Here is a 10,985-nt window from a genome sequence, read left to right as displayed (position 1 = left end):
CACACACACACAGACTCACACACCGACAGACTCACACACACACACACACACACACAGACACACACACACACACATTTTCCTGATGATACTTATACATTTTTACTGAAGGACTTTAACTTGTAACAGAGTATGTTTACTTTGTGGTATTAGTACTTTTACTGCAGTAAAGGATCGCTGCTGTTAAGAAGCTGGATGTTTTCCTCCGCTCTGTAACTAACCACGCCGTCCGTTTGTCTTTGTCTCCTTACAGATCTCAAAGGCAAACAATGGGACTCCAAAACCTCTGAGGGAGGTGAGGACAAAAGGCCAAGGGGGGGGGGAAGAGGAAGAATAGAGCCTAAAAAAGAGAGGTGGGTGAAGAGGACAAAGGAGAAGGAGGAACAGAAGAAGGAGGGAAGATTCTAGCCCGGCGCCAAGGACAGAAGGACACGGAGGGAGGGAGATTTAAAAAGGAGGGATTTGCTCTGGACTTGTCGGGGGTGCATGCTCCCCCCTAAGTCCCCCCCCACCCCTCCCACTTGGACATCCTCCCTTCTTTTTATTTTATTTTCTGCATCAGTGATAGAAGGGGAAAGAGAATGCACGGTAAACTGAGTTTGGGCAGCTCCGGCAGGGCGAGCAGGGGCCTGGACGTGAGACTCCCCAGGACTAGAGGCGTGCTGCTCGGCCTGCTCGTGGCTGTGGCGTGCTGGCTCCCTCCGGTGGCGGTCCGCGCCGACGTGGAGATCGACGTCCTGGCCGACGTAGGCGGCGGGGAAAGAAGGAGCGAGCTGGAGGCCTCCATGCACTCGTCGCTGCTTCAGGACTTCCAGGAAGTGGCGGAGAGGATCCGCGCGCTGGAGGCCGGCAAGAGCTCCAGCGCCGCCGCGGCCACTCAGCAGAACACGGCCGCCGGAGCGCCCACCGCCTTCCCAGACTCCTCGGCGGTAGTGGGTCGGATCTTCCAGATGACGGTGCCAAACAAGATGGAGGATGTTTACCTGGGGGATATTGTCAAGGTGAGTCCCAGCATCACTCTTTCTTTCTCAGGTCATCTGTCATTGATGTTCTCCAGGACTCTGATTATCAGCCATACAGTCTAAGGCCTCTTGACCACTGGCTGCGTGGCGTGAGCGTGGCGTTTTCTGGTGCGTGTCAGCTGCGTGGCGTTTTCTCTCTTTGCACACCAGAAAGGTGTCTGATGCGGCGCTGCTGCTGCTAGCCTTGTCTGGACACATGGATGTTTCCCATCAACATAAATATATACTGATCTGATTACAGCAAAGACAGCGTTGCCTGGAAACGCTTCCAACGCGCTTGCGTGTGGCGTGAAAAATAAGCGTCTGTCCTATTTCTAGCATGCACGCGCTTTCTGAGACGTGCGTGTCACGCAGGCAGTGTGCAAGCTCTAACCTGTTACCATGGGAGCCGGAATAAAAACGGAGACGCCACGCAGCTGACACGCTCACGCCACGCAGCCAGTGTGCAGGAGGTCTAAACCTCCCAAGGCAGACTGACCCCGAGCTGTGAGGTCGTGGAATTAAAGTTTCTGCTCCTGCAGAAGTTAGAAATCCGTATGAAATCAACCTGGTTTTAAGAAAACACGTTTTATTCACGATCTTATGGAGAAGTACTACACTACCCACAATCCTAAGCCTAACAGCGACGTCTCTGATTGTTCCAACTCGCTGTTACCATGGAAATGTTTACCGTACCCACCTGGTAACGCGCAAAGCTAGAGTGATTTTCTACCATGTGAAGTCTATGATAGTTTCTATACACGGTCTTGTAACCTTAGTTAGCACGGTTTGTGCTAACTAAGAATCAAATGTTTTATGGTGACGATTCATCTCGGCTCAGTTCCAGATTTATAACATATATATATATATATATATATATATATATATATATATATATACACACACAGTGGGGCAAAAAATTTAGTATTTTAGTATTTAGTATTTTAGTATTTAGTCAGCCACCATATATATATATATATATATATATATATATATATATATATATATATACACACACACAGTGGGGCAAAAAAGTATTTAGTCAGCCACCAATTGTGCAAGTTCTCCCACTTAAAAAGATGAGAGAGGCCTGTAATTTTCATCATAGGTACACTTCAACTATGAGAGACAAAATGAGAAAAAAAAATCCAGAAAATCACATCAGACATCAGGATTTTTAATGAATTTATTTGCAAATTATGGTGGAAAATAGGTTTTCACACACTGTTGCTGGTATTTTGGCCCATTCCTCCATGCAGATCTCCTCTAGAGGTGTGATGTTTAGGGGCTGTCGCTGGGCAACACAGACTTTCAACTCCCTCCAAAGATTTTCTATGGGGTTGAGATCTGGAGACTGGCTAGGCCACTCCAGGACCTTGAAATGCTTCTTACGAAGCCACTCCTTCATTGGCTGGGCGATGTGTTTGGGATCATTGTCATGCTGAAAGACCCAGCCATGTTTCATCTTCAATGCCCTTGCTGATGGAAGGAGGTTTTCACTCAAAATCTCACAATACATGGCCCCATTCATTCTTTCCTTTACACGGATCAGTCATCCTGGTCCCTTTGCAGAAAAACAGCCCCAAAGCATGATATTTCTACCCCCATGCTTTACAGTAGGTATGGTGTTCTTTGGATGCAACTCAGCATTATTTCCCCTCCAAACACGACGAGTTGAGTTTTTACCAAAAAGTTCTATTTTGGTTTCATCTGACCATATGACATTCTCCCAATCCTCTTCTGGATCATCCAAATGTTCTCTAGCAAACTCCAGACGGGCCTGGACATGTACTGGCTTAAGCAGGGGGACACGTCTGGCACTGCAGGATTTGAGTCCCTGGCGGCGTAGTGTGTTACTGATGGTAGCCTTTTTTACCTTGGTCCCAGCTCTCTGCAGGTCATTCACTAGGTCCCCCCATGTGGTTCTGGGATTTTTGCTCACCGTTCTTGTGATCATTTTGACCCCACGGGGTGAGATCTTGCGTGGAGCCCCAGATCGAGGGAGATTATTAGTGGTCTTGTATGTCTTCCATTTTCTTATAATTCCTCCCACAGTTGATTTCTTCACACCAAGCTGCTTACCTATTGCAGATTCAGTCTTCCCAGCCTGGTGCAGGTCTACAATGTTGTTTCTGGTGTCCTTTGACAGCTCTTTGGTCTTGGCTATAGTGGAGTTTGGAGTGTGACTGTTTGAGGTTGTGGACAGGTGTCTTTTATACTGATAACAAGTTCAAACAGGTGCCATTAATACAGGTAACGAGTGGAGGACAGAGGAGCCTCTTAAAGAAGAAGTTACAGCTCTGTGAGAGCTAGAAATCTTGCTTGTTTGTAGGTGACCAAATACTTATTTTCCCGAGGAATTTGCAAATAAATTCATTAAAAATCCTACAATGTGATTTTCTGGATTTTTTTTTCTCATTTTGTCTCTCATAGTTGAAGTGTACCTATGATGAAAATTACAGGCCTCTCTCCGTTTGGGCGAAGGCTGGCTTCTCAATATTCCTGGACAATAATGTACAATAATAACTCGGTGCAATAATTTATCAGTTACATGTGCAATATATATATATATATATATATATATATATATATATATATATATATATATATATATAATATATAATATAATCCCTGCTGCTAAGTTTTTGTCGTTTGTTGTTTTCCTGCTGGAAATTAGAGAGTATTAGGGCTGCACAATATACCGTTTTGTTATCGTCATCGCGATATTAAGTGGCACAATATGCATATCGGGAAAGACACTTTTTGTGTCAGTTGAAAGAAAATATCAGCAGAAAAACTGCACGTTAAAATGTAAACTCTTGTTGTAGTGCTGCCTGTTATATTCAATTTGATGTATAAACTGTTCAATTAAATGTTGGAAATGATTTCCTTTCATTTGTTCTAACTACAACCAGCAATTTGTTGCTGAAAGCAGCAAAAAATGCAGAACTGAGAACACTTTAATATCTGCTTGTTTATCACAATGAATGTCGTTATTGCGATATTCAACCACATTATCGCATATCGCATATTTTCCTCCATGCAGCCCTAGAGAGAATGCAGCTTTAAGGCGTCTCAGCGTGGGCATTACGTTTCAGACAGAGGAAGCTTTGTCCATTATATTTACAGTCTATGCTGATGACACATTTATAAACGTGTACGTTCAGTCACAGGTAGATGAACGAGTGTTTGGGGGGGGAGTGTGTTGACTCCAGATGAACTCTGAGAACAATCATAAAGGAGCCATTCCCCTAAAGATATGTCCCTGGTGTGCCATTGCTCAGAAGCTGCCCTGAGGCAACGCACACATTTAAAGCCATTCGGAGCAATATGCCTTTTTTTTTTTTAATTGCGCTGCATTTTCCACGATGGCCAATTTCCTCTAATATATGGAGCCTCATATCTGAATCGGGGTCTTTAGTAGCATTACCCTCCCTCTCCTCCCTAACTCTCTCTCTTTGCTTCTATTGTTTCTTCTCTCTCTCTCTTTCTGTCTCTCTCTGTCTCTCTCTCTCTGTCTCTGTCTCTCTACTATTCATCCTCATCCTCCCTTCTCTTCCTTTACTGGCAGTTATCTTCCCTTCCTCCCTTCAAAACTCTCAGACTTTACCTGCAGCTAGGACAATTTAACTCATCCTCCACCCCTCCTTTTGTTCCAGACACACTTTTCTTCTCTCTCCTCCAGGCTAAACCTTTAATATTGTACACTCCCTTTCTTCCTTCCTTCCTTCCTGTCCCTCGTCTTCATTGCATCCTCTCCATCTCTAACCATTCATCTCTCTTACCATGCTGTCTATCCATCCCATCTTTCTTCTCCTTTTGTCTTCATTACACCGTTAAAGGGTATAGTCATTTTGTTGTTTTTTTCAACCTGGACCCTATCTTCCCATGTACTGATGTCTAAGTGACTCATGTGAAAAACAATCTTTGAAACTGGTCCAGTGTTGAGTGTGACTGCTGTAACCAGCAGCCGTGAACCGGGCTGTAATGTAACCCTACAGGACAAATGTTCAGCAGCAGTTAGAGTCCACTAGAAGTTCTGTTGTTGCTGCTGACAGACTCAGATTATTATTGTAAGTGTCTTATGGAAAGGATCCCTACAGAGATAGACCTTTTAGTTAAAGAGTAAGATCATTTTAGTTTAACATGAAACTGCCCCGAAATCCCCATCACCAAACCCACCAGACTCCATGTAAATAATCACTACTTTTAGCGTGTATAGAGCCAGCATATCTCCACATGTAAATGGGTGAATTAAGGGTTTATTTCAACCAAACCAGAGTGGTGATTGTTGGAACAGTGGGAAGATGAACCAACACGGCTTTTGATAGTTTTATTTTCTTTCTGTCGACTTTGAATGAAGTGTGTTTTTACGATCATAAAAGTACTGATTATTTACATGGAGTCTGGTGGGTTTGGTGATGGTGATTTCGGGGCTGTTTCATGTTAAACTAAAAGGATCTTCCTCTTTAACTAAAAGGTCTATCTCTGTAGGGATCCTTTCATAATGTTGTCAGACACTTAGAATATTAATCTGAACTTTTAGTGGACGCTAACTGGCGCTGAATAATTGCCCAGTAACTAGTGACGGCCAAATTAAGCTTCAAAAGCATTAACGTTACATTGCAGCTTGTTTTTATCGCTTAATACTGGAGCAATTCCAAAGAGTGTTGCTCCCATCTGACCCTTAGACACACAAAATATATAAAGTTACCCTTTAATCCCACCTTCTCTTCCTTCCTCCATCCTTCAGTTCCCTTTTTAAACCCCCTATGTTCTCCCCTCCCCCTTTTATCTCCGTCCATCACATTCCAGCCTTTCATAGCCTATCGCAACCCCCCGCCCCTCTTTCCTCCATCCTTTGCTTTTAAGTCCTATCTCTCCCTCCACACCCACCCCTCCCTTGCTCCTTTCTTTCGCTCCTGTCAAATCACATCGGATCATATCAATCAAGTTCCCCCGGCGGAGAGCAGCATGAAAACATACTGGCACCACCCCTCCCGAATAAAACCTGCACACACGCGCGGCGGCATGGCTCTGTTGGCAGAAATACATGTTTGAAAAGGAACAGAGGGAAAGGATTCAAAGACGTCTTAATACTTTAGTTTTATTTGGTGCGTTTCCAAACGGTAGATTTAATTCTGGGGTATGAATTTTTCATTAGTCTTAATGTTTTTTCATGCAGTTTACAGTTGACTGAACGGGGCTGTTTGCAGACGCTCGGCTGACTTGACGCGGCTCGCGGCGGCGCCCTACCGGCGCCTTGTGTGTTCTGTCGGGGAAAATTAAAAGGGATATGATGCATATTTCTTCTGACAGTTGATCCCCGGCCCAATGGGTCAGCCCGCCTGGCTTATCCCCGAAATAATAAAACACGGTTGTGTTCAGGGCTTTAAATTCACAGTTACAGTTTGTAAAGTAACTAGCCAGCTAGCGAGTCAAGAAATGTGGGCGGTTTTGTGTGTGTTTGGCTTGGAAACATAATCTTTATCCGGCAACACTGCTTGTAGTGCTATTAATAAATATATCTAAACAGTGTGATCCATACATAAACTGTAGGGATGCACCGAATCCAGGATTCGGATTCGGCCGAATATTGGGCTTTTTGACCGAACCGAACCCTACGCAGGTAGGTGGAGCTTCAATGCAGCAGGCTGAGAGGAAGTGGAAATGGAACTGGTGAGCAGAAAAAGTGTTGTTTGGCAGTACTTTCAGTCAAAAGAAGGCCATTCAAGTCCAGCTACATGTTCAATCTGCAATGCTGATTAGTCTGGTGGTGGCGAGGACCCTAAACAATACACAACATCACCGCTGTTACAACATCTGGTATGAAACATCTGGAAGAATACGAGCTGAGCATGAAGGAATCTACAGACAGCAGCCAGAATGCAGCAACTTCAGGTACGGCAAAGGAAGGACAGTCACAGCTAAAAACTGGGAGGAGGAGTCGGTATTCGGTTTCGGATTCAGCAGAATCTTAACCAGTGGATTTGGTATTCGGCCGAACTCCAAAAATCTGTTGGAAACCGTTCCCTGTCACGGAAATAGTTCCGTATATAGTATGTTCGGCATTTTGTAGTGGTGTTCCAATTCTGAAATCTGGTTTGGTCGTTCCCGATACAGTTCACTATTTAATTAACACTATACAGGGAACAGTGAATGAGGGAACGGTTTGGGACACAGCTACAGCTCTGTGGAACTGTACTAAGGAAAGCCTCGACACCTCCTTCCTCCTCCTCCTTCCTCTGCTCCTGGACTGTCAGCTCCGTATCTACAACTTCAGAGTTTGTTTACTTCCTCTCCGTTTCTAATTCCCCTTCCCCTGCACTCCTGCTCTTTCCTCCATTACAAATGTTCAACCCTTTCCCCTTGCAACCGCCGTCCTTCCCCTCCTCTTTATATTTGATGTGAGTATATCCCCCCCCGTCAGGTATTTGTAAGGTCTGCGCTCAAGGTTGTGGAGCGAAAGGCCAAATCAATGTCTGTGCTTGGCGTTGCACTCATACTAATGGCCTTTTCTTATGAAAATTGGCCAGAGTTTGAGAGGGCTCCAGCTCCGTGACAGCCCGCCTGCCCGTTCACCTTTCACTGAGTGGCCTGAGCCTCCGTCAGAGAGTACACCAACACCCCCGATTATCCATTCAGACGGCGTAGAGCTGTGGATTCTCAGCTGGGGGCACATCAGCCTCAGAGGAGGAGAGGGAGGCTTAACCCTTTTGTTGTCCTTGGGTTCAATTTGACCCATTTTCAAAGTTTCTGTATTAAAAAAATACGGGTTTGGATGGTTGGATGGTTTGACTTCAACTTGTTAGTACTTAGTACTGTTACTAAGCATCCCTAGTGTTAGTACTTTTACTGAAGTAAAGGATCGGAACACTTCTTCCGACAGCGGCGTGATGTTTCAGCGCGACGTGTGTCCACGTGCTGCAGTGCGGTGTTTGCATCGCTGACTGTTATTAATGGAAGTGGTCGCAGCAACGGCGGCTTCTGGGCAACAGATGAGTACTCTCCGCCGCCTCATTACCGCAGTTACCAACGTAATTAGCTGATTGGCCGATGGGCTGGCTGGCAGGCGAGCTCCATTTCTTTTTTGTCCTCTCTTTTTCATTCCAGGAAACAACCAACGTTGACAAATCCTTCTGTACCTTTGGTTCTCAAAGTAATAGGAAAGAGCTGTGTGTGTGTGTGTGTGTGTGTGTGTGTGTGTGTGTGTGTGTGTCAAACACACAAATGGGAACATGTTGCTGTACACAGAGGCTACATCTATCCTACTATTTACAGTACAATTCAAAAGTTTGGACACACTTTCCCGTGTGTGTGTGTGTGTGTGTGTGTGAGACTAGCTGTTTCAGTCGTTCCCTCTTGATGAATGGAGACAGTAGCTTGCTGTTGTAAAGGGCCGTTCCCCCCGGGGGCATTTTGGTGGGAAAACTAACTTTCTCTCCTCCTCCCCGCTGAGTCCTTTCCTCTCCTCTCAATCCATTATCGCCTCCTCCTCTGCTTTCTTCCATCTCTCTCTCTCTCTCTCTCTCCTCCCATCTTTCACTGTAGTTTCTTACTTTCTCTTCCACATCAGCACTCTCTCTGTCTCTCTCTCTCTCTCTCTCCCCCTTATCTTCCACATTTTTTTTTTTTGACTGGCTTTCAAACCCACAGCCGTCATCGTGTTCTTTCTCTCGTTCCATTTGCTCTGCAGCAGGGTTCAAAATGAACATGTTCATGTCCACCAGCCACATCCACTGAATGGCTAGTGAATGTTCAAATTTTACTCAGCCACTCCATAGATTACCATTTGTTTTTTTGGGGGGAGCTGGTGAGTGAAGCAAATCTAGCAGCCACGTGCATATTTTTACCAGCATTTTGGCTGGTAGGTGGTGCTTATTTTGGACCCTGCTCTGCAGTCTAGCTGACAAAACCCTTTTCATATCTTTCAATTCAGATTCTCTCGGCTGTCCTCTTTAATAAAAGTTTGTTAGAGAGCGAGAGAGACAGAGACAAAGAGGGAGAGAGAGAGAGAGAGAGAGAGACTCACCCTGTAGCATCGCTGTAAGCTGGCAGGGAAGCAGTGGAAAACTATTAAGAGAGCACACACACACACACACACACACACCCCCTCACACACACACACACACACACACTCACACACACACACACACACACACACACACACACACACACACACACACACACACCAGAACATATGAGTCACTGTAGCTGTACACTAGCATGCCGCGATGGCTTTCCTGGCACCGGGTCGGCCGTGGCCATGTTGCTATGTAATTAAACATGCATCCGTCCCAAATTATACGCTCCCATAAAATCCATTCATAATATGGCGTTTTCTCAGTTTCTAGCTTCTGAAACTTTCTGTCCATGTACAGTAAAAGGTTTATTCTGTTGGAATGTAACAAAGCATATTTACTCCTGTTTACAGCTCTCTTACACACTCTTACTTCAGGGACTTTTTCAGTGCAGGACTTTTAACTGGTGACAGAGTATTATCTACAGTGTGGTCTTAGTACTTTTACTGCAGTAAAGGATCTGAATACTTCTTCTCCCCGCTGCGGTTCAGTCACCGTGATGCCTTCATGTCAGGGTTGGATTTCAGGGCATCATTTCCATTTGACCTTTAGCACACATAATTACTGCCAAGCAGCCACTGTTGGACTGAGAGAGAGAGAGACACACACACACAGAGACACACACACAGAGACACACACACAGAGACACACACACAGAGACACACAGACACACATACATAGACAGAGACAGACACACAATTTTTCTGCGTGTGTTCACCATTATACAGAAAACATCCTGATGTTAGGCTGTGTTCTGTTGTTGCCGAGCAACCATAGGATTTTTGGACCGGCCGGTATCCTCCAGCACACACGTGTCAAACTCAAGGCCCAAGACATTTTTCGTGCTTTTTTTTTCTATGCTTTAGGCACTTTTTTTTAACGTTTTTGACACTTTATCTAACGTTTTTGATGCTTTTGTAGACAATTTTGTCACTTTTTCTGGCATTTTTGTTGCTTTTTTTCCACCTTTTCTGGCACTTTTTTCTATGATGGCTAAGGAACTTTGTTGCCGACTTTTTTAGGCCCAAACTGTAAGTGAGAAGGCTAAATGAGACGTGCATGAATACAGTCAGAATATTAGATCTTTTCTCTTAAATAAAAGCATGTCAATAAACTCTAACATGTGTGGCTGTTGATGGGATTCTTATTTTCCAGTGTGCCCCCCCCATACTTGGTTGTCACCCAAAAGGGGGAAGTGGAGTTGCAGCGCTGCGTTTCATTGGTTTGCCCGGCGCAGAGAGCCGAGCCATATTTGGCGTGTGAAGGTTACAGTAGCAGATTATATTTAGACGCTGCACGCTGTGATTACAGATCATACACACACACACAGACACACACACACACACACACACACACACAGACACACACTGCCTATTTGGGGAGTTTGACACTATATTATATTATTATATTGAGAGATAATCCCAATTAGAGGTGGTCCGATACCATTTTTTCCTTCCCGATACTGACACCTAAAACTTGCTTACTGCCAGATACCGAGTACTGATCTGACACCCGTGTTTGTGTGTGTGTGGCTGCAGCATTAGTCAGAGCTGAAGCTGGGAGTCTGCAGCAGAGAACGTGCCACACTCTGAGATGGAGATAACACACACACACACACACACACACACACACACACACACACACACACACACACACACACTCACTTGCACTCAGTGTTTTTGTTCCGAGCAACGTGAAAGAGCTACAAAAAAGGCAAAAGCCGACAAAACCGTTTAGAAAAGAGACAACAAAGCAGCTTTTTCTCGGAGCGTTCAAATATACACGTGCGTGTGTGTGAGAGTCTGTGTGTGTCACTCTTTTGCCTCATTCTCTCTCCCTCTCCTTGGACTGTTTCCACCCTGCTGTAGTTCCCCCACCCCTCCTCGTGCGGTGTAGCACGGTAGCC

At 45.0% G+C, this 10,985-nt stretch overlaps 1 protein-coding gene across 1 annotated transcript in view; it reads left to right on the top strand.

The window, feature by feature from the left end:
• The window catches only part of dag1 (dystroglycan 1), a 54,124-nt gene that overhangs the window by 28,567 nt on the left and 14,572 nt on the right, over window positions 1-10,985 (top strand). Inside the window, exon 2 of the mRNA XM_078249486.1 lies at window positions 251-998. Within this exon, the coding sequence (XP_078105612.1) occupies window positions 579-998 (420 nt within the window). The 5' untranslated portion in view covers window positions 251-578. The remainder of the gene's footprint in view (window positions 1-250; window positions 999-10,985) is intronic.

Source organism: Sander vitreus, chromosome 4, assembly GCF_031162955.1.
Source record: "Sander vitreus isolate 19-12246 chromosome 4, sanVit1, whole genome shotgun sequence".
Classification (NCBI taxonomy): Eukaryota; Metazoa; Chordata; class Actinopteri; order Perciformes; family Percidae; genus Sander; species Sander vitreus.
The sequence above is the reverse complement of the archived record's forward strand: the minus strand, read 5'-3'. Positions and strand labels throughout refer to the sequence as shown.